This window comes from Lithobates pipiens, unplaced genomic scaffold (genome assembly GCF_037356315.1).
Source record: "Lithobates pipiens isolate NorthernLeopardFrog02 unplaced genomic scaffold, aLitPip1_a1.2 Scaffold_35, whole genome shotgun sequence".
In the NCBI taxonomy this organism is placed as follows: domain Eukaryota; kingdom Metazoa; phylum Chordata; class Amphibia; order Anura; family Ranidae; genus Lithobates; species Lithobates pipiens.
Genome location: NW_027507811.1, coordinates 9,206,901 through 9,230,452, shown reverse-complemented (window position 1 = coordinate 9,230,452; position 23,552 = coordinate 9,206,901). Strand labels below are relative to the sequence as shown.

The 23,552-nt window shown below is 49.5% G+C and overlaps 2 protein-coding genes and 1 pseudogene across 2 annotated transcripts in view; all 3 read left to right on the top strand.

Moving 5' to 3' along the window:
• LOC143956099 (uncharacterized) overlaps positions 1–23,552 on the top strand; it is a 184,932-nt gene that overhangs the window by 3,554 nt on the left and 157,826 nt on the right. The gene's annotated exons all lie outside the window — the stretch shown is intronic.
• LOC143955822 (uncharacterized) lies at positions 7,273–8,980 on the top strand (annotated as a pseudogene).
• On the top strand, positions 18,360–20,750 carry LOC143956066 (oocyte zinc finger protein XlCOF7.2-like). The gene is made up of 2 exons (XM_077466193.1): positions 18,360–20,334; positions 20,423–20,750. The coding sequence occupies exons 1-2, from the start codon at positions 20,230–20,232 to the stop codon at positions 20,612–20,614; spliced, it is 297 nt and encodes a 98-aa protein (XP_077322319.1). The 5' UTR covers positions 18,360–20,229; the 3' UTR covers positions 20,615–20,750.

Genomic DNA, 23,552 nt, shown 5'->3' with positions numbered 1-23,552 from the left:
TCGGTAGGATTAGGTCCGACAGGCCCAGTTGGTTGGGAAATATTTCCAACATGTTGGAAAATTGGGTCGGACGGAGATTTGGACGGAATCAGTCTGATGCATACCACACACAGTCGGATTATCTGATGTCGCGGTCCGATAAGACTCATTCCGACAGATTCTCCGACCGTGTGTACAAGGGCTAAGAGTCCTTTCCACTGATTCTGAATGCTGTCAAATATATGGCAGATGCATCAGCAGAATCGGTCAAACTGGCCGCCAGGTCCTCGGCTCTTGTAAATTCAGCCAGGAGAGCAGTTTGGCTGAAAACATGGTCTGGAGGCACGGCCTCTAAGGTCAAACTGTGTGGTCTGCCCTTCTCAGGTGACTTGCTCTTCGGCCCCGATTTAGAGTCAGTGTTGGATAGGACAGCCGAGAGAAAAAGAAGGCTTTACCAGCTAAGAAAAAGCAGGTTACCAAAAATAATTTTCGTGCTTTTCAGCAGTCCCATAAAAAAGGCCAGGATCGCAAGAGCAGATGGGGTTCGCAGAAGGGCATAGGCAGGGGTCGAGTCCTCTTTAGATCTCCTCCAGAGCAGACCCCCAAGAGCAAGTGACAATCTCTCCCCAGTGGGTGGGAGACTGTCAGCTTTTCGCGAACAATGGGACAGGCTGTCTCCAAATCTGTTCGTGACGATCAGGGGTACAGGTTGGAATTTTCAGAACCACCCCCGAGCAGGTTTTATATGACAACATTGCCAAGGGATCAGGAGAAGGCCTCTGCAATGAAGCTTTGATTACAGGAGCTGATACAGCAAGAGGTTCTAATTCAAGTCCCAGTAAACCAGCAGGGCAGGGGTTTTTACTCTCATATTTTTCTGGTGAAAAAACCCTCAGGGAAGTACCGTTTAATCCTGAATCTGAAAGTTCTGAATGGGTTTATTCGGTACAAGCATTTCAGGATGGATACAATTTTTTTCCATCACAAAGTTGTTGACCCCAGAATGTTTCATGGCATCCCTGGATCTAAGGGATGCCTACCTTCATATACCCATTCATCAGGCATCGCAGCAGTTCCTGCGCCTGGCATTGAATGTGGGGAGTTCGGTGTGGCACCTCCAATTCAGGGCTCTGCCATTCGGACTCTCGTCCTCTCCCAGGGTCTTTACAAAGATTATGGCTGAGGCTCTGGAGCCCCTGAAGTTAAAGGGGATTTCAGTCGTCCTTCGACCTTTTTGTTTTTCGCGGACTCCAGGGAGCAGGTCCTAGTCAATCTCCAGATGGCCCAGTCTCACCTCGAGGGCCTGGGGTGGCTTCTAAATCTAGAGAAGTCAAACCTGATCCCCTCAAATGAAATTTCTGGGGTATACGATAAACTCAATTCTCCAGAAAGTTTTCCTGCCGCTGGAAAAGCAGGAAAAGTTGCAGCTAGCTGTACAGCGGATACAGAGCAACCAGACAGTCTCGGTCAGGACGGCTATGGCAGTTCTGGGCCTGCTTACGGCAGCAGCAATCCCGGCTGTTCAGTGGGCCAGGTTCCATTCCAGACCCCTTCAGAGGGAGGTTCTGTCAAGCTGGTCCTATCAGGATCCTTTGGAAAAACAGTTAAGAATCTCGTCAAGGACAAAAAGGGCTCTTTGGTGGTGGAGAGACCAGGCAAACCTCTCAAGGGGTCTGGCGTGGACTTTTCCCATGGACAAGCGACTAACAGACACAAGTGCCTGGGGCTGGGGGGCCCATCTGGATGGTCAGACATCTCAGGGGGTCTGGTCCAAGCAGGAAGCTCGAAGATCATCCAACTGGAGGGAGTTGAAGGCGATCTTTCTGGGTTTGGTGGCCTTTCAGCAGAATTTGAGAGGTCACCATGTCCAGGTGTTGTCAGACAACACAACAGCGGTTACCTACATAATGAAGCAAGGGGGAACCAGGAGCAGGAGCTTGATTGAGTTGGCCAATCTGTTGTTAGCCTGGGCAGAGCAGAACACGGCCTCACTATCCGCGGTGCATCTGAAGGGCTCTCAGAATTTGTTTGCGGACCTCCTAAGCAGGCAGAAATTGCTAGAGGCAGAATGGAGCCTGAATCAGGAGGTGTTCCTGATGATTTCCGAGGCTTGGGGGGTTCCACAGGTAGACCTTTTTGCTAACCAGCAGAACTCAAAGGTGGACAGATTCTTTTCTCTTCACCGAGGAGATGCAGCAATAGGGCTGGATGCATTTGCTCACCCCTGGCACTACCAGCTGTGCTACGCCTTTCCCCCCTTTCCTCTAATTCCACTAGTGCTGAGGAAATTCAGAGAAGAAAGGATGGACTTAATACTAGTCACTCCTTTTTGGCCAAAAAGACCTTGGTTCGCGGGTCTTCGAAACCTGGCCTCGAAGCCCCCATGGAGGTTACCACCCAGAAAAGATTTGTTATCCCAGGGGACAGTAAATCATCCAAAGGTGGAACTTCTACAGCTAACCGCCTGGTTTCTGAGGAGGACCTCTTAAAAGCCAAAGGGCTCTCAGATAAAGTAGTAAAGACCCTGCTGTCTAGCAGGAAAGCAGTCACTCAGGCAATTTACATGAAGGTCTGGAAGAAGTTCAACTCCTGGTGTAGTTCTAGAGAGCTCAAGGTCAAGAGCACGGTGTCCGTCTTGGAGTTTCTCCATGAAGGAATGGAGAAGGGTCTAGCAGCCAGTACCCTGAAGACTCAGGTGGCAGCCTTATTAGTTTTCTTTGAAAAGACGTTATCTAAAGAGACTTTAATTTCTAGATTTTTTTAGGGCTCTCGCTCGAAGTAGACCAGTAGCCCTTAAAGACTTTCCCAGTTGGGATTTGTCTACAGTTTTTTACAGGGTCTCTCTGAAGCACCGTTTGAACCCTTACAAGAAGCTTCTTTACAGAAGGTGGTTTTAAAAACAATCTTTTTGGTGGCCATCACCTCGGCCAGGAGGGTCAGCGAGCTCCAAGCCCTAGCTATTGCAGAACCCTTCCTTAGAGTTTATCCGGACAGAGTAGTACTGAGGACCGATCCAGCATTCCTACCGAAAGTATCCTCAGCTTTTCATCGATCGCAGGAAATAGTGTTACCTACATTCTCTGCAACCCCAGCTAATGCAGGAGAGGAAGTTTTCCACACATTGGATGTGAGAAGATGCCTATTGCAGTTTCTGAAGATGACTAAAGACTTTAGAAGATCAAACGCCCTTTTTGTGATATTTTCTGGATCACGCAAGGGGGAGAAAGCTTCTAAGAGTACGCTGGGTAGGTGGCTTAAGCTGGCTATAGCAGAAGCTTATAAAGCAAAAGGAGAAATACCTCCCTTAGGTATTGCTGCGCACTCTACTAGATCCACGGCAGTTTCCTGGGCTGAAAGGGCTGGTGCAACGCCTGAACAAATCTGCAAGGCTGCCACTTGGTCCAGTTATTCGACATTTCTCTGGCACTACCGGTTAGATCTACTGTCTGCGGCAGATCAGGCCTTCGGCAGGAAGGTACTGCAGGCAGTAGTCCCGCCCTAGGGTAAGTTTCTCGGTTATCCTCTCCGGGGTTGTCCTGAAAGGCGATTTGAGAAAAACTGAGTTAGACTTACCGGTAACGGTATTTCTAAGAGCCTTTCAGGACAACCGTTACTTCCCTCCCTAGGTTATGCTTAGTAAATGTATTAAGTTCTACCATGGTGGTGTGCTTTCTGTGCTTTGTTTTCCAGTGTCGGAAGGCCACAATAACTGAAGCCATGGGGGAAGAGGAGGTGTTTTTAAAGTGGGCATGTGTTTCCTGAGAAGAAGGTGGAGCTACACTCTCACCGGGGTTGTCACCGGTAAGTCTAACTCAGTTTTTCTATGTGATCTCACATCATAAATACTTCTATGTTACAGATGTTATTTTCTGCCATTCTGTTGGTTTAGGGTGAAGATCTGATGAACATGAAAGTTGAGGGTGAAGTAGAAGAGACGTATGTGAGGGATGATCAGCAATATACGGAGGAGGCTGGAATGACGAGGACATTCATAGAGGAGGACACTCCTACAGAGATCAGCACAGGTGACCTATCATACAGTGATGTGAAAAAGTGTTTGCCCCCTTCCTCATTTCCTGTTCCTTTGCATGTTTGTCACACTTAAGTGTTTCGGAACATCAAACCAATTTAAACAATAGTCAAGGACAACACAAGTAAACACAAAATGCAATTTGTAAATGAAGGTGTTTATTATTAAAGGTGAAAAAAAATCCAAACCATCATGGCCCTGTGTGAAAAAGTGATTGCCCCCTAAACCTAATAACTGGTTGGGCTACCCTTAGCAGCAACAACTGCAACCAAGCGTTTGCGATAACGTGAAATGAGGCTTTTACAGCGTCCTGGAGGAATTTTGGCCCACTCATCTTTGCAGAATTGTCCTAATTCAGTTACATTAGAGGGTTTTCGAGCATGAACGGCCTTTTTAAGGTCATACCACAACATCTCAATAGGATTCAGGTCAGGACTTTGGCTAGGCCACTCCAAAGTCTTCATTTTGTTTTTCTTCAGCCATTCGGTGGTGGACTTGCTGGTGTGTTTAGGATCATTGTCCTGCTGCAGAACCCAAGTTCGTTTCAGCTTGAGTACACGAACAGATGGTCGGACATTCTCCTTCAGGATCTCTTGGTAGACAGCAGAATTCATAGTTCCTTTTATCACGGCAAGTCTTCCAGGTCCTGAAGCAGCAAAACAGCCCCAGACCATCACACTACCACCACCATATTTTACTGTTGGTATAATGTTCTTTTTATGAAATGCAGTGTTCCTTCTACGCCAGATATACTTGGACACACACCTTCCAAAGAGTTCCACTTTTGTCTCATCGGTCCACAGAATGTTGTCCCAAAAGTCTTGGGGATCATCAAGATGTGTTGTGGAGAAATTGAGACGAGCTTTGATGTTCTTTTTGCTCAGCAGTGGTTTTCTCCTTGGAACTCTGCCATGCAGGCCATTTTTGCCCAGTCTTTTCCTGATGGTGGAGGCATGAACGCTGACCTTAACTGAGGCAAGTGAGGCCTGCAGTTCCTTGGACGTTGTTGTGGGGTCTTTTGTGACCTCTTGGATGAGTCGTCGCTGCACTCTTGGGGTACTTTTGGGCGGCCGGCCACTCCTGGGAAGGTTCACCACTGTTCCATGTCTTCGCCATTTGTGGATAATGGCTCTCACTGTGGTTCGCTGGATTCCCAAAGCTGTGGAAATGGCTTTAAAACCCTTTCCAGACTGATAAATCTCAATTACTTTCTTTCTCAATTGTTCCTGAATTTCTTTGGGTCTCGGCATGATGTGTAGCTTTTAAGGATCTTCTGGTGGACCTTACTGTGTCAAGCAGCTCCTATTTAAGTGATGCCTTGATTGTGAACAGGTGTGGCAATAATCAGGCCTGGGTGTGGCTAGAGAAATTGAACTCAGGTGTGGACAACCACAGTTAAAGTATGTTTTAACAAGGGGGGCAATCACTTTTTCACACAGGGCCATGATGGTTTGGATTTTTTTTCACCTTTAATAATAAACACCTTCATTTACAAATTGCATTTTGTGTTTACTTGTGTTGTCCTTGACTATTGTTTAACCACTTGGGATCCGCGCTATTGCAAAATGACGGCAATAGCGCGGACCCACATTTTCGGGACTACGTCTATTGACGTAGTCCCGGTTACGAGCGGCCTGCGCGCCCCCTGAGGGGCGCGCGCGGCGCGCTCTGTGATCGGCGAGTCCGTGAGACTCGCCTGATCACCGATCCGTGTAAGGGGTCGATCCCGACCCCTTATCACGTGATCAGCTGTCAGCCAATGACAGCTGATCATGTGATAAAACGGAGCCGGTAATCGGCTAGTATTCCTCCTCGCGCTGACAGCGCGAGGAGAAAAAAAAAAAGCCGATCGCCGGCGGCCGTGTTCGGGACATCAGTCCCGATCACGGCCAGCAATTTAAAAGGACACCTGCCCCCTGCCAGTGCCCACCTGCCACCCGCAGTGCCATCCTGAAATAAAGTAAGTGCCCCCCTGTCAGTGCCACCCAGCAGTGCCCATAGTGCCCACAGTGCCACCCAGCAGTGCCCACAGTGCCACCCAGCAGTGCCACCCACAGTGCCACCCAAAATCTGCCTCAGGTGCTGCACCCCAGTGCCGCCCATCAGTGCCCAGCAGTGCCGCCCATCAGTGCCCAGCAGTGCCGCCCATCAGTGCCCAGCAGTGCCACCTATCAGAGCCACCTATCAGTGCCACCTATCAGTGCCCATCAGTCCCATCTATCTGTGGTACCTATCAGTGCCCATCCGTGCCACCCATCCGTGCCACCCATCCGTGCCATCTTATCTGTGCCCATCTTTGCCCATCAGTGCCGCCTTATCTGTGCCCATCGGTGCCGCCTTATCTGTGCCTATTAGTGCCGCCTTAACTATGCCTATCAGTGCCCACCAGTGCAGCCTATCAGTGCCCACCAATGCAGCCCATCAGTGCCCACCAATGCAGCCCATCAGTGCCCACCAATGCAGCCTATCAGTGCCGCCTAATCAGCGCACTTCAATGAAGGAGAAAAATGACCCGTTTGCAAAATTTTATAACAAACTATTAAAACATGATTTTTTTTTTTTTTTTTTTGCATCTTTTTTTGTTTGTTTAGCAAAAAATAAAACTCCGAGCTGTGATTAAATACCACCAAAAGAAAGCTCTATTTGTGGGAAAAAAATGATAAAAATTTCATTTGGGTACAGTGTTGTATGCCCGCGCAATTGTCACTCAAAGTGCATCAGCGCTGAAAGCTGAAAATTGGTCTGGGACTGAGGGGGGTTTAAGTGCCCAGTAAGCAAGTGGTTAAATTGGTTTGATGTTCCGAAACACTTAAGTGTGACAAACATGCAAAGGAACAGGAAATGAGGAAGGGGGCAAACACTTTTTCACACCACTGTATATTCTTCTCTTATCTCTGCTCTGTTACTGCTCACTGATTGGTCCAGAGTAGGGCGGGAGCTGAGTGATATCAATAAGGCAAAAATATGTTGATAATAGTCTCCTCCCTGTACTGATACCCGTCCTGGGGTTCACCTGGTAGTATTAGGTTTTGTTTTAACATAGAAAACTCCCTCCAGTGCTGCATATCTCAAGAAGCCTAGGTCTATGGTAAAGGGTCTGCAAGTCTGAAGTTTTAACCTCTTGTTTATCAACGATCACATGACCCAGTGCCTAGGCTTGTGGTTGTGTAAAGAGCATGGACCTCCCAGTCCCCCATTGGTTCCTGCTCTTCTGACAAGGCTGTGTAAATGTAGAAGTGATCTGGGAGGACCAAATAACCTTTGACTGAAGAGGGGGGAAAAGTCCCGGCTGGTTGGGACCTCCACAGAGAACATCTCCTCACTCATATCTACCTGATCCAGATGGGATCTTGATGGAAGTGAACTAACCCTCTCATATCTATTGATGATGTTTTTATATTTTTCCAGGACACGCCATGGAGAAACCCTCAAAGGATCGTCTCAGTTTATCTCCAGGATGTAGAATGGAAGATGAGGACATCACAGGAGATTGTGGAGGAGAAAAGACAATGATCTCCACTATGGATGGTGGACTTCACAGTGTGGATAGACCATGGAATCCCTCCGACTCTGAGCAACCTCGTACTGTGGGGGATGGGGCCGGAATTCAGGAAGAGAAGAAATGTTCCTGTCCTGAATGTGGAGGAAGCTTTCGCTCTGAATTAAGTCTTTCTGTACATCAGAGATCTCACACGGGTGAGAAGCCTTATGTATGTTCTGGCTGTGGAAAATATTTTCTTCATAAATCAGAGCTCATCATACATTACAGATCTCACACCGGGGAGAAGCCGTTTTCCTGTGAAGATTGTGGGAAATGTTTTTCCTGGAAGTCCTGTCTTTCCAGGCATCAGAGATTGCACAGAGGTGAGAAGCCTTATGCCTGCTCCGAGTGTGGGAAATGTTTTTCACAGAAATCATATCTCGTGGCACATCAAAGATCTCACACGGGGGAGAAGCCGTATTCCTGCCTCGAGTGTGGGAAATGTTTTTCTAATAGGCCCAATTTTATCAGACATCAGAGATTGCACACGGGTGAGAAGCCGTATTCCTGCTCCGAGTGTGGGAAGTGTTTTTTACAGAAATCAGATCTTGTTGCACATCAACGATCTCACACAGGGGAGAAGCCGTATTCCTGCCTCGATTGTGGGAAATGTTTTTCTAACAGGCCCAATTTTATCAGACATCAAAGATCTCACACAGGTGTGAAGCCATATTCATTTTCTGATTGTGGAAAGGTTTTTTTTACAGAAGTCCCATCTTATCGATCATCAGAAATGCAGCACAAGGGAAAATATGTTTTCCTCTCCTGAGTGCGGGAAATGTTTTTCATAGAAATCTCATCTTCCCAAACATCGGAGAACCCACACCACCCATGAGGTGTATTAGTGTCCTGAGTGTGGAAAATGTCTTCTATATGGATCATGTTTTTCCGTACACCAGAGATCTCACACTGGGAAGAAGCTCACCTTGATAGACACCTCAGAAAACACGTGGCTGAGCGCTCCTCTGATCTTTATCATGGAAGAAACACTTTATAAGGAAATCAGAATTCACTAAAGACATCAAAGTCTAGAAGGTTCTATATGGTTTACTCTTTGAGGAGGTGGAAACAGATTTGTCGCTGCCGGTTGAGTCCTTCCTGTAGACTGATCTACAGTAGGGACTTCAAAGGAAATAACTGGTAACGGAGGAGCTAGATGTTGCTTGTGGATGAAAAGCAGAGGAGATCAGCCTACATGACAGGACTTAAGCCGCGTACACACGTAGCAGTTTGTCCGACGTACTTAGTCTGGCGGACTTCCCGAACGGGCTACTTGCCCACACACGCCACTTTTTCAGCGGACCAATACGGCGTACTAAGTCCGCCGTACTATCCGCCCTACTTGTGAAATGAACGGACTCGCCCACACACGCGGAGGAAAGTCCGCTCATTCCGAGCGCGTCTCCAGGTAGGCGGGGCCCGCGAAGGAGACGTCGCTGGCCCCGCCGCCTGGAATGGACTTAAAGGGGAACCCCAACGCTGAAAAAAATCGGCATGGGAGTCCCCCCCCAAGTCCACATCAGACCCTTGTCCGAGCACGCTACCCGGCCGGCCAGGAAAGGGGGGGCGAGCGAGCGCCCCCCCCCCCGAGCCATACCAGCCATACGTTCCCTCAACATGGGGGGTGCCTTGGGGAAGGGGGGGCCGCGCGGCCCCCCCACCCCAAAGCACCTTGTCCCCATGTTGATGAGGACAAGGGCCTCTTCCCGACAACCCTGGCCGTTGGTTGTAGGGGTCTGCGGGCGGGGGGCTTATCGGAATCCGGGAGCCCCCTTTTAATAAGGGGGCCCCCGGATACCGGCCCCCCACCCTATGTGAATGAGTATTGGGTACAATGTACCCCTACCCATTCACCTGTAAAATAAAGTACAAAAAAAAACACAACACACAAGATAAAATAATTTATTGCACAGCTCCGGGGGTCTTCCGTCTTTGGGGGTCTTCTCGCCGGACTCCTCCGCTATCTTCTTGTAGCTCTTTTACTAGCGGAGGAGCCCGGCATTCTTCTTCGTCGCCGCGGCCTCTTCTTCTGACTTCGGGGGTCTTGTCCCCCTCTTCGGTTCTTCTGCCGGGCCACCGCGCCTTCTTATAGCTCTTTTACAGGCGGTGGCCCGGTCTTCTGTCACCGCCGCCGCCTTCCGTTGTTCTTCTTCTTCTCCAGGAGATGTTGACTCGACAATCTCTCCGGCCGCAATGCCAGGGAAGCGCTGCGCTGCCACTTATATAGGGACAAGGGGCGGTGTCACGTGGCTTTATGTCACATGGGTTGGTGTCACATGGTGACCCCGCCCCCTTACAATGTCACAGTCCCGGAGGATGCTGGGACTGTCGCCATGTGACATCAACCCATGTGACCAACCCATGTGACATCAACCCATGTGACACCGCCCCTTGTCCCTATATAAGTGGCAGCGCAGCGCGTCCCTGGCATTGCGGCCGGAGAGATCGTCAAGTCAACATCTCCTGGAGGAGAAGAAGAAGAAGAACGGAAGGCGGCGATAGAAAGACCGGGCCACCGCCTGTAAAAGAGCTATAAGAAGGCGCGGTGGCCCGGCAGAAGAACTGAAGAGGGGGACAAGACCCCCGAAGTCGGAAGAAGAGGCTGCGGCAACGAAGAAGAATGCCGGGCTCCTCCGCTAGTAAAAGAGCTACAAGAAGACAGCGGAGGAGTCCGGCTAGAAGACCCCCGAAGACGGAAGACCCCCGGAGCTGTGCAATAAATTATTTTATCTTGTGTGTTGTGTTTTTTTTTTTTTGTACTTTATTTTACAGGTGAATGGGTAGGGGTACATTGTACCCCATACTCATTCACATAGGGTGGGGGGCCGGTATCCGGGGGCCCCCTTATTAAAGGGGGCTCCCGGATTCCGATAAGCTCCCCCCCGCCCGCAGACCCCTACAACCAACGGCCAGGGTTGTCGGGAAGAGGCCCTTGGCCTCATTAACATGGGGACAAGGTGCTTTGGGGTGGGGGGGCCGCGCGGCCCCCCCTTCCCCAAGGTCCCCCCCATGTTGAGGGCACGTGGCCTGGTACGGCTCAGGAGGGGGGGGCGCTCGCTCGCCCCCCCTTTCCTGGCCGGCCGGGTACCGTGCTCGGACAAGGGTCTGTTTTTGACTTGGGGGGACCCCCACGCCGATTTTTTTCGGCGATGGGGTTCCCCTTTAAGTCCATTCCAGGCGGCGGGGCCAGCGACGTCTCCTTCGCGGGCCCCGCCTACCTGGAGACCCTCTCGAAATGAGCGGACTTTTCTCCGGGCGGGAAAAGTCCGCTCATTTCAAAAGTACGGCGGACTTGCATACACACGGCCGGATTGTCCGCCGAAATGCGAGTCCGGCGGGAAGATTGGAGTGCAACACGGCATTCTAAATCCGCCGTACTTTCGGGTCAAAAAAGTATGCTGGAGGCTACACACGGGGGGATTGTTTGGCGGACTTGAGTTTGCCAGACTTTTTCACCCGCTTGTTTGATCGTGTGTACGCGGCATTAGCGTTTCAATGCAGTACTTGTGTCATCAGCCCTCTCAGGCAGCTGCAATTGCTTGGAGAGTGCCACTGGCTGGTTGAAGATGGTTAATATGACATTGTTAAAGGGAACATTTTATATGTACCTCATACCATGCAGATATATTAACATTATTTTTTGTATGGAACAAATAAAAAAATATATATATTTAAAAATAATTATATTCTTTGTAAGTTAATTGAAATTGAAATCTGCCTTTTTGATGCATAGAAGGCCTCAAAATCCAAGGAGCACCTTCAGCTTTCAAGGAGCCTTCATGAAGACTTCATTTTTTGCCAGAAGTTTTTGGAAAATGCTGAATGAAAATTTTTTTATTTTTTATTTTTGCACAAAGTTGTCAGTTAATAAGATACATGTATTTCTAACACACAGCATAGGCATACTTTGACTTACACCTTGCAACACATTTTACTACTCCGCCCGAGTATGACAATACCACATGTAGGAGACTTTTTCACAGCCTAGCCACATCTTATGCCGCGTACACACGATCAAATTGTCTGGCGGAATTGGTCCGGCAAACAATCCGCCGGACTTTATAACGAACGGACTTGGCCACACACGGACACTCCGAAAGTCTGGCGATTGCTAACGTGATGACGTACAGCACGTACGACGGGACTAGAAAAAGGAAGTTCAATAGCCAGTAGCCAATAGCTTCCTTCTTGTACTTGCTTCAGAGCATGCATCATTCTTAGTCCGCCGGACTAGCACACTGATGAACGGATTGTCCGCTGAAAGCCAAGTCAGGCAGACATATTTTGTGTCAAAACTACTTTCTAAGTCCGCCGGACTTTTACGATGAAAAACTCCGTTGGGGCCCACACGCGATCGAATTGTCCGGCGTACTATCCGCCGGACAATTCGATCATGTGTACGCGGCATTAGTGAACAGGATATACAAGGATATGGGAAATGTTTATCGACTTTTACTTCGACTTACACCTCACAACACATTTTACTAATCCTCCCGAGTATGACAATACCACATGTAGGAAACTTTTTTTACAGCCTAGCCACATCTTAGTGAACAGGATATACAAGGATATGTTTATCGACATGAACACACACACCCACACAGGTTTAACTTGATGGACTAGTGTCTTTATTCAACCTTACCTGCTATGAAACATAGAGAGAGGCCCAAAATCCAATGAGCACCTACAGGTTTTCTAGGGGCATACATTACACATCTAATTTCCGGATTACCTATCACATTTTTGGATACTGGTGTGGTGGTGATCAAAGACACTGTGACTGGTTGCAATGCTAGAACTATTTCATATATAAGGTTGCTTTTTAGTCATGGTTTTACTACCCCCAACCACTGCTTCCTTTAGTTGCAGAGGCAGCTCAGGGGTGTATACATGCTGCAGCTGCGATGCTTATAAGGAAATGGCTCAAAAGCTGCATCTTGCAGCCTTTGTTTAAGGCTCTAGCCTGTCACTATACTGCCCTAGCCTGTCGCTATACTGCCCTAGCCTGAAACTATACTGCCCTAGCCTGTCACTATACTGCCCTAGCCTGACACTATAGTGACCTAGCCTGACACTATAATGCCAGAGCCTGTCACTATACTGCCCTAGACTGATGCTAGACTACTGCCCTAGCCTGTCACTATACTGTCCAAGCTTGAAACTACATGGCGCACGGGGGGGGGGGGGGTCAAGGACTGTGGATATGGCACATGGGGGTCAGGGACTGCAGACATGGCACATGGGAGGTCAGAGACTGCAGACATGGCACATGGGAGATCAGAGAATGCGAACACGGGGGGGAGTCAGGGACTGTGGACATGGCACACAGGGGGTTAGAGACTGTAGACATGGCACACGGGAGATTAGAGACTGTGAACATGGCAGGGTCAGGGACTGCACATGGCACATGGGGGGGTCAGGGAGCCTATGTATCAAACTCTTTGTTGCTTATTGCTCTGGCTCTACTGATCACGGCGATACTTCACATGTGTGGTTTGAACACCATTTTCATATGTGGGCGTGACTTATGTATGCGTTCCCTTCTGCATGCGAGCTCGGCGAGATGGGGCACCTTAAAAATGTTTTTTTTCTTATTTATCTTACTCTTTATTTTTTATTTTTTACACTGTTCTTTTAAAAAAAATGGTGTCAATGTAAACATCCCTTGTAATAGAAAAAGTATGACAGGTCCTCTTAAACAAGAGATGGGGGAGATCAAAAAGACCTCACATCTCATATTTACACTAAAATGCAATAAAAAAAATATATAATTTGAAAAAAAAACGTCCCTTTAAGAGCTATGGGTGGAAGTGAAGTTTTGACACTGCTTCCGCAGTGCAATGGTATGGAGCCGGGTGGGGGCCATCTTCCCCTCACTCGTCTCCATACCACAGAGGGGAGAGGACGCGATCGCGGCTCTGGTAAGCGGTAAGGGCACCGTAGTATGGCAGGAGGGGGGGTTCTCTGCCCCCCCCCGATAAAAGTGATCTTGTGGCGAATCACTGAGTAGTGATGGACGAACTTCCGACGGGACGTTTCGCGAGCGCGGACCGTCAACGTGGCCGATAGTTCGCGAACCGTAGCGTTCGCGGCGGGCCCCATTGACTTCAATGGGAGGCGAACTTTGCAAACCTACAGGTCAAATTTGCAGCCACAAAATAATTACTAGCTGTGCAAACATAGTCCCACCACATGGCCAATGACATAACACATGTATGAGGTGAATCTGGGATCGACAACTACAAGCATTCTTTTTTTATATGTGAAATTGTTGTGACAATTCTGGATTGTGGAGCGCATGAAGGCAATGGAGGAGAGGGAAGGTCAGGGTAGGCAAAGAAGTAGGTGCAGGAGATGATCACCAGCAGCGTGACATACAGCAATGACACCAGCACCATGATAGAGTCATCTGACACCAGCACCGTGATAGAGAGCACTGACATCAGCAGCGTGACATACAACAATGACACCTGCACCGTGATAGAGTGATCTGACACCAGCACCGTGATAGAGAGCACTGACATCAGCAGCGTGACATAAAGCACTAACACCAGCACCGTGATATACAGCACTGACACCTGCACCGTGATAGAGAGCACTGACATCAGCAGCGTGACATACAGCAATGACACCTGCACCGTGATTGAGTGATCTGACACCAGCACTGTGATAGAGAGCACTGACATCAGCAGCGTGACATAAAGCACTAACACCAGCACCGTGATATACAGCACTGACAGCAGCACCGTGATAGAGAGTACTGACACCTGCAGCGTAAGCAGCCCCAGGAGAAAGTCGGCATAGCTCAGGGTGGGTGGGAGCCCCTCATAATATGCACAGCAGAGGTACAGCCCCAGGAGGAAGTCAGCACAGCACAGGGATGGTGGGAGCCCCTCATAATAAGCAGCCCCAGGAGGATGTCAGCATAGCACAGGGATGGTGGGAGCCCCTCATAATAAGCAGCCCCAGGAGGAAGTCAGCACAGGGATGGTGGGAGCCCCTCATAATGAGCATAGCACAGGGATGGTGGGAGCCCCTCATAATGTGCACAGCAGAGGTACAGCCCCAGGAGGAAGTCAGCACAGCACAGGGATGGTGGGAGCCCCTCATAATAAGCAGCCCCAGGAGGAAGTCAGCACAGGGATGGTGGGAGCCCCTCATAATGAGCATAGCACAGAGATGGTGGGAGCCCCTCATAATAAGCAGCCCCAGGAGGATGTCAGCATAGCACAGGGATGGTGGGAGCCCCTCATAATAAGCAGCCCCAGGAAGAAGTCAGCACAGGGATGGTGGGAGCCCCTCATAATAAGCAGCCCCAGCAGAAATATGACACCGCTCAACCTCTTTAAACAGGAGGGTACGGGCATATAGTACGGTGAGCTTTTTTTTGGACAAGGAAGTGAGCCAAATGAAGAAAGAAGGTCTGTGTGCTCGATTAAAAAAATAAAAAATTGTTTATAGACATATACATGGTCTACTGGTCACATGTGTTGAATTCCTCCGAGATCCATGCCTCACTCATTTTTAGAAATGTGAGGTAGTTAACACTGTCGTGAGCTAGGCGAGTACGCTTATCGGTCACGATCCCCCCTGCTGCACTGAACGTCCTTTCGGACAGGACACTGGACGAGGGGCAAGCCAACAGTTTGATTGCAAATTGGGCAAGCTCTGGCCAGAGGTCAAGCCTGCCCACCCAGTAGTCCAGGGGTTCATCACTCCTCAGAGCGTCCACATCGGCCGTTAACCCGATGTCATCGGACACCTGACGGTCTAGGCGTTCCCTGATGCTGGATCTGGATGACACCTGTCGATGGGTCGGCTGAAAGAATGACCTCATATCCGAAGTCACCAACACATCTTCAAACCGGCCTCTTCTTGCAGGCGCTGTTGGATTGGTACCCGCAACTCTTTCTCTGGGAGTGGGAATTACTCCTCTGCCAGCGCACGCAAAAGCAGAATGCAGCATTTCTCGAAGCAAGGCCTGGAAGTGCTCCATTCTGACAGCCCTCTGTGACGGCGGTAACATTTTGTGTTTGTACCGGGGGTCTAAGTATGTTGCCACCCAGTACTGGTCCTTGATCCTTATGCTTTTTATACGGGGGCTTGCACTAAAGTGGAAGCGGTGTGGTGGCCTGGCTCCTGCTCATCATCCAGGATAATGTCGTCCTCTTCATTCTCCTCTCCCCATCCACGCACAACAGGGATCCCAGAAAGGTTTAAAGCATGCTCTTGCTCCTCCTCATCCGCCCCGGCACCATCCTCCTCTGACTCCTCTTCAGACTCCTGTTGTTGACTTGTCTCAGATAGAGTAGCCCCCCCTGGGAATTCATCCAGCATTGCGACTTCCTCATCTTCCCGCTCCTGCACAGCTTGAGCAATGACACGACGCAATGCACGCTCCATAAAGAAGGCATAAGGTACCATGTCACTGATGGCGCCATGGCTGCGACTGACCAGTTTGGTGATCTCCTCAAATGGCCGCAGAAGTCTGCATGCGTCGCGCATGAGCAGCCACTGGCACGGTGAAAAAAAAAACAGCTCCCCAGAACCTGTTCTGCCGCAGAGTTCATACAGGTAGACATTAACTGCACGTTTCTGCTGGAGCAGCCTATCAAGCATATAGAAGGTTGAGTTCCATCGCATCGGGCAATCGCAAATAAGACGTCTGACCGGCAGATTGTCTCGCCGCTGAATGTCAGCAAGGCGAGCCATGGCCGTGTAAGATCTTCTGAAATGGGCCGAGATTTTCCTTGCCTGCCGCAAGATGTCCTGGACCCCAGGGTATTTGACAAGGAATCGCTGCACAACCAAGTTTAAGACGTGTGCCATGCATGGCACGTGCGTAATTTTGCCCTGTTTCAATGCGCTAAGCAGATTGGCACCGTTGTCACACACCACTTTACCAACTGTCAAATTGAGCGGTGTTAGCCACTGATCTGCCTGTGAACGCAAAGCTGAAAGGAGTGCCGGGCCAGTGTGGCTCTTGGCTTCCAGGCACAACAGACGCAGCACGGCATGGCAACGTCTCACCTGGCTTGTCGAATAGGTTCTGGGGAGGAGAGGGAGGAGGATGGAGTAGGAGGAGGAGAAGAAGAGCCAGGCCTGCATGCAATCCGTGGGGGTAAAACCAAATCTACGCGGGTGCCACGGGTTACATGCTTGACGGCCGTCAGAAGGTTCACCCAGTGGGTAGTAAGTGATATACCTTCCCTGCCCGTGTTTGCTAGACCACGTGTCTGTGGTCAGATGTATCTTGGCACTGACACTGTGTGCCAGAGATACATTCACTTGCTGCTGAACATGGCCATATAGCTCTGGGATGCCCTTCTCTGAGAAATACTTCCTTCCTGGGACCTTCCATTGTGGTGTTCCAATGGCCACAAATTTGCGAAAGGCCTCCGAGTCCACCAGTTTTTATGGCAGTAGTTGGCGGGCTATGAGTTCTGACAAGCCAGCCGTCAACCGCTGGGCAAGAGGGTTATCCGGCGTCATCATTTTTTTACGCTCGAACATTAGGCCCACGGAAGCCTGCCTTTTTGCAGAAAAACGTGAGCTTGGCGAGATGGAAGGTGGAGTCGAGGACAATTGTGAGGAGAGAGGAGAAGTAGAAGACGAGGCTGGACAGTGAGAGCCTGGAGTGTGGCTTTGTGTGTTCCGTTACTCTCACTGGGTTCGGTGATGGCTGCTCATGTGCCTTCTTAAGGCGGTCATCCCTAGGTGAGTGTTGGGCTTACCGCGACTATTGCGTTGACTGCAAAGATTGCAGATGGCAACGCTATTGTCAGCAGCGGACACGTTAAAAAAAGCCCACACTGCGGAGCCATGTGCCGGTGTCCTGGGAGCGCCAGATGTGACCGTTCACGGTCGATGACTTGCTCCTGATACATTTGCAGTCTGCTTTGTCCCTCCTGTGCAATGTAAGTTATTCCTGCTTTTCCTTCTTATCTGCTGGTCCATATCTCCCTCTGAACTCCCCTCCTCTTCCTCTCTTGTGGGCACCCACGTGATATCACTAGACACGTCATCATCGACGTCACCTTCTCCACCGCTATAAGTAGAGATCTCGGAGTAGGCAGCAACACCAGGGACCAACCTCCTCCTTGGGCTGATCTGGGTACTGTTGTCAGACTGCTGAGTAGCGGTTGTTGCTACCTCCTCTTCCTGATCCAATACCAAGAGTGTCTGAGCATCAGAAATGTCTTGATATGGATCGGAAAATAATTCCTGTGACTCAAGCGGAAGGTATGTGGTGGTGGTGTTGTTGGTGGTAGTGTCTTTGGGGGTGCACATAGCAGAGAGTGAAGAAGAGGGTGCAGATCGAGAGGAAGAGGAGGGTGCAGAAGAGTAAGGCTGAGTGAGCCACTCAACCAAGTCTGGTGCGTCCTTTAAAGTAAGTGAACGCACCTTCTGCAACTTCCCACTTTGGCTCAAGCCTGTTGCTCCTGCCCTACCCCTACCACCCCTGCGGAAGGGCCTGCCTCTTCCTCTGCCTGTCATTTTTTAAATGACCCTGTGACAAAACTCTCAGTCCCTATACTGATAAAGGACTGCTGCAGTATAGGGCAGCGGTCAGCAGTAGTGCACCTCAACCATATGTATTGTGGACCTATACCAGTCCTTAAGGAATAGCAGACTGTACCTCACTCAACCCTATGTACTGTAGCACCCTAGACCTTACCAGTCCTTATAAGGACCTTTGTGGAACAAGTAGGTTGTGAATGATTAGCAGACTGTACCTCAGTCCCTATACTGATAAAGGACTACTGCAGCAGAAGGGTAGCAGTCAAGTATAATATTCTTTCTATATTTGGAAGAAAGAATATTATACATGTACAAGCCTATTACCATACCACTGATACCAGTCCTGAAAAGAACCTTTGTGGACCTAATAGTAACAGCTACTGATTAAAACTGACTGTCCCTCACTGCCTCACACACAGCTTCCTGCCTGTCCCTATTTAAACTGACAAAACAGAGGCTGCTGGAACAATAACTTGAATAGCACTTTTGTGGACCTAATAGTAACAGCTAATGATTAAACTGACTATCCCTGCAGCACACAGCGTACTGTCCCTCTCTCTACACTGACAAGAGACAGGCTACTGCAACAATCAGTAGCACAGCAGTGCCTCAAACCTATATCGTGAACTACACCTAACACCTATACCAGTCCTGAAAAGAACTTTTGTGTACCAAATAGCTAGCGATTTGGATCACTGCAATCTCTCCCTGCACCACACAGCAACCTCTCCCTATAGTGACAGAAGAAAGAATGTAAAATGGCCGCTGGATTGGGTCTATTTATAAGTTTGGGGGAATGTCCAAGTGTCCATGTGCTGTAATGTCTCAATTGGCTGTCCTGTACCCCATGATGGATGTGTCATCATAGGTCAAAGTTCTTTTACACAGTAAACACGGAAGTCCGCCGGGCGAACGGCGGCAATAGTCCGCTGATCAGGCGGACGGCGAACAGCCGAAATTCGCCGCAAAACGACCACCGGGCGAACCGTTCGGCCATCCCTATCACTAAGACCACTTTTATCTGAAAGCAGATCGCCTGCTGAAGAAGAGGATACCAGGGTTGGGTTATGGCAGCTAGCTGCTGCCATAACAACGATATTCCTCTTCAAAGTTCCGCTGTATAATGACGGCAATCGGTTCGTAAGTGCTTAAATCTTGATTTTAAGAGGAAACCCCTCTCAAAAGTCAAGAAAAAAAGCATTGGTTTCCTCCCCAATAATCCCCTCCACAAGGCGATCTCACGTCTACCCAGACAGGAAGTCTCTATGGAAGACAGGAAGTGATTTCACATACAGACAGGAAGTTTCAGGTGAGAGGTGAGTCGGGAGGAAGTAGAGAGGAGACATTGCTGGAAGTGGCAGCAGAGGAGGTAATAAGATCTTATTTTCTATTTGCAAGAAACTCCAAATAATTTTTACTTAAATTTGCCAAAATGATCTCTCCATAAGAAAGCCTGAATATATAAAATTATGACACGAATGAGGATGGAGGAGAACTGGAGTCACATGACTGAGAAGATACTAAACTTCACCCTGGAGATCATCTACCTGCTAACCAGAGAGGTGAGGAGGATTCTGGGAGGTCACATGACATCACTCTTATCTCTATTAATAAAACACAGACCTGACCGGAGAGGTGAGGAGGATTCTGGGGGGTCACATGACATCACTCTTATCTCTATTAATAAAACACAGACCTGACCAGAGAGGTGAGGAGGATTCTGGGAGGTCACATGACATCACTCTTATCTCTATTAATAAAACACAGACCTGACCGGAGAGGTGAGGAGGATTCTGGGAGGTCACATGACATCACTCTTATCTCTATTAATAAAACACAGACCTGACCGGAGAGGTGAGGAGGATTCTGGGAGGTCACATGACATCACTCTTATCTCTATTAATAAAAACACAGACCTGACCGGAGAGGTGAGGAGGATTCTGGGAGGTCACATGACATCACTCTTATCTCTATTAATAAAACACAGACCTGACCGGAGAGGTGAGGAGGATTCTGGGAGGTCACATGACATCACTCTTATCTCTATTAATAAAACACAGACCTGACCGGAGAGGTGAGGAGGATTCTGGGATTCTAACATGATGTTCCTATTGGTTCTCCAATACAGAGATTTCCTCTTGTGAAGTCCGGTGATCATATGACCATCACAGTGCCTCCATGTGACTCCCTAAAACCTGAGAGACACAACATGGAGAAGATTCTAGAAGTCACCAAGAAGATGATGGAGCTGCTGACAGGAGAGGTGAGGAGGATTCTGGGAATTCTGGGACATTATCCAGTAACAGACAAGGGATGTGTCTGGATGGTGACTGTATCATTGTGTGTGTCAGGTTCCTATAAGGTGTCAGGATGTCACTGTCTATTTCTCCATGGAGGAGTGGGAGTATTTAGAAGGACACAAGGATCTCTACAAGGACGTCATGATGGACAATCAGCCGCCCCTCACATCACCGGGTAAGAGGAGACTTTATTGTAAAGGAGAGAGCAGTACGGAGGCTCCACCTAGATCCCCCATCATCTGATAAACACATAGAAACAATGTATTCAGTCCTAACTGCTAGAAAATTACTTAGAACCCTCAAACATTATATATATTTTTTGAAGATGAGGCCCTAGAGAATAAAATGGTGGGTGTTGCCATTTTTGTGTCATGCAGTGGTTTTTCAAACTTTATTGAATTTTTGTGCACACAACGATAATAATGCTGCACAGTAGTGATGGACGAACTTCCGACGGGACGTTTCGCGAACGCGAAACGCGAACGGACACAAACGTTCGCGAAAACGACCGTTCGCCGCGGGCTCCATTGACTTCAATGGGAGGCGAATTTCGCAAACCTTTAGGTCGAATTTGCGGCCACGGGGTAATTATTAGGGGGTAGCACGTAGTCCCACCACCTGGACAATAGCATAATACATGTATGAGGTGAATTTGGGATCGATAACTACAAGCATTTTTTTTTTATTTGGGAAATTGTTCTGACAATTCAGGACTATGGAGCTAATGAAGGCAATGGAGGAGAGGGAAGGTCAGGGACCAGGGTAGGCAAACAAGAGGGTGCAGGAGATACAGAGCACTGACAGCAGCACCGTAATACAGAGCACTGACATCAGCACCGTGACATACAGCGCTGACAGCAGCTCCGTGACATACAGCGCTGACAGCAGCTCCGTGACATACAGCGCTGACAGCAGCTCCGTGACATACAGCGCTGACAGCAGCTCCGTGACATACAGCGCTGACAGCAGCTCCGTGACATACAGCGCTGACAGCAGCTCCGTGACATACAGCGCTGACAGCAGCTCCGTGACATACAGCGCTGACAGCAGCTCCGTGACATACAGCGCTGACAGCAGCTCCGTGACATACAGCGCTGACAGCAGCTCCGTGACATACAGCGCTGACAGCAGCTCCGTGACATACAGCGCTGACAGCAGCTCCGTGACATACAGCGCTGACAGCAGCTCCGTGACATACAGCGCTGACAGCAGCTCCGTGACATACAGCGCTGACAGCAGCACCGTAAGCAGCCCCAGGAGGAAGTCAGCACAGCACAGGGATGGTGTGATCCCCTCATAATAAGAACCCCCAGGAGGAAGTCAGCACAGCACAGGGATGGTGGGAGCCCCTCATAATAAGAACACCCAGGAGGAAGTCAGCACAGCACAGGGATGGTGGGAACCCCTCATAATAAGCAGCCCCAGTAGAAATATGACACCGCTCAACCTCTTCAAAGAGGAGGGTAGGGGCATATAGTACGGTGTGCTTTTTTGGGTCAGGGAAGTGAGCCAAATGAATTAAGAAGGTCTGTGTGCTTGATTCCAAAAATTGTTTATAGACATATACATGGTCTACTGATCACATGTGTTGAATTCCTCCGAGATCCATGCCTCATTCATTTTTAGAAATGTGAGGTAGTTAACACTGTGGTGAGCTAGGCGAGTACGCTTATCGGTCACAATCCCCCCTGCTGCGCTGAACGTCCTTTCGGACAGGACACTGGATGAGGGGCAAGCCAACAGTTCGATTGCAAATTGGGCAAGCTCTGGCCAGAGGTCAAGCCTGCCCACCCAGTAGTCTAGGGGTTCATCACTCCTCAGAGCGTCCACATCGGCCGTTAACCCAATGTAGTCGGACACCTGACGGTCTAGGCGTTCCCTGATGCTGGATCCGGATGACACCTGTCGATGGGTCGGCTGAAAGAATGACCTCATATCCGAAGTCACCAACACATCTTCAAACCGGCCTCTTCTTGCAGGCGCTGTTGGATTGGTACCCGCAAATCCTTCTCTGGGAGTGGGAATTGCTCCTCTGCCAGCGCACGCAAAAGCAGAATGCAGCATTTCTCGAAGCAAGGCCTGGAAGTGCTGCATTCTGACAGCCCTCTGCGACGGCGGTAACATTTCCGCCATTTTGTGTTTGTACCGGGGGTCTAAGTACGTTGCCACCCAGTACTGGTCCTTGACCCTCATGCTTTTTATACGGGGGTCCCTATTAAAACACTGGAGCATGAAGGCCCCCATTTGCACTAAAGTGGAAGCGGTGTGGTGGCCTGGCTCCTGCTCATCATCCAGGATAATGTCGTCCTCTTCATTCTCCTCTCCCCATCCTCGCACAACAGGGATCCCAGAAAGGTTTAAAGCATGCTCTTCTTGCTCCTGCTCATCCGCCCCGGCACCATCCTCCTCTGACTCCTCATCAGACTCCTGTTGTTGACTTGTCTCAGATAGAGTAGCCCCCCCTGGGAATTCATCCAGCATTGCGACTTCCTCATCTTCCCGCTCCTGCTCCTCCACAGCCTGATCAATGACACGACGCAATGCACGCTCCAGAAAGAAGGCATAAGGTACCATGTCACTGATGGCGCCATGGCTGCGACTGACCAGTTTGGTGATCTCCTCAAATGGCCGCAGAAGTCTGCATGTGTCGCGCATGAGCAGCCACTGGCGCGGTGAAAAAAAACCCAGCTCCCCAGAACCGTTTCTTTCGCAGAGTTCATACAGGTAGACGTTAACTGCACGTTTCTGCTGGAGCAGCCTATCAAGCATATAGAAGGTTGAGTTCCATCGCGTCGGGCAATCGCAAATAAGACGTCTGACCGGCAGATGGTGTCGCCGCTGAATGTCAGCAAGGCGAGCCATGGCCGTGTAAGATCTTCTGAAATGGGCCGAGATTTTCCTTGCCTGCCGCAAGATGTCCTGGACCCCAGGGTATTTGACAAGGAATCGCTGCACGACCAAGTTTAAGACGTGTGCCATGCACGGCACGTGCGTGATTTTGCCCTGTTTCAATGCGCTAAGCAGATTGGCACCGTTGTCACACACCACTTTACCAACTGTCAAATTGAGCGGTGTTAGCCACTCATCTGCCTGTGAACGCAAAGCTGAAAGGAGTGCCGGGCCAGTGTGGCTCTTTGCTTCCAGGCACAACAGACGCAGCACGGCATGGCAACGTCTCACC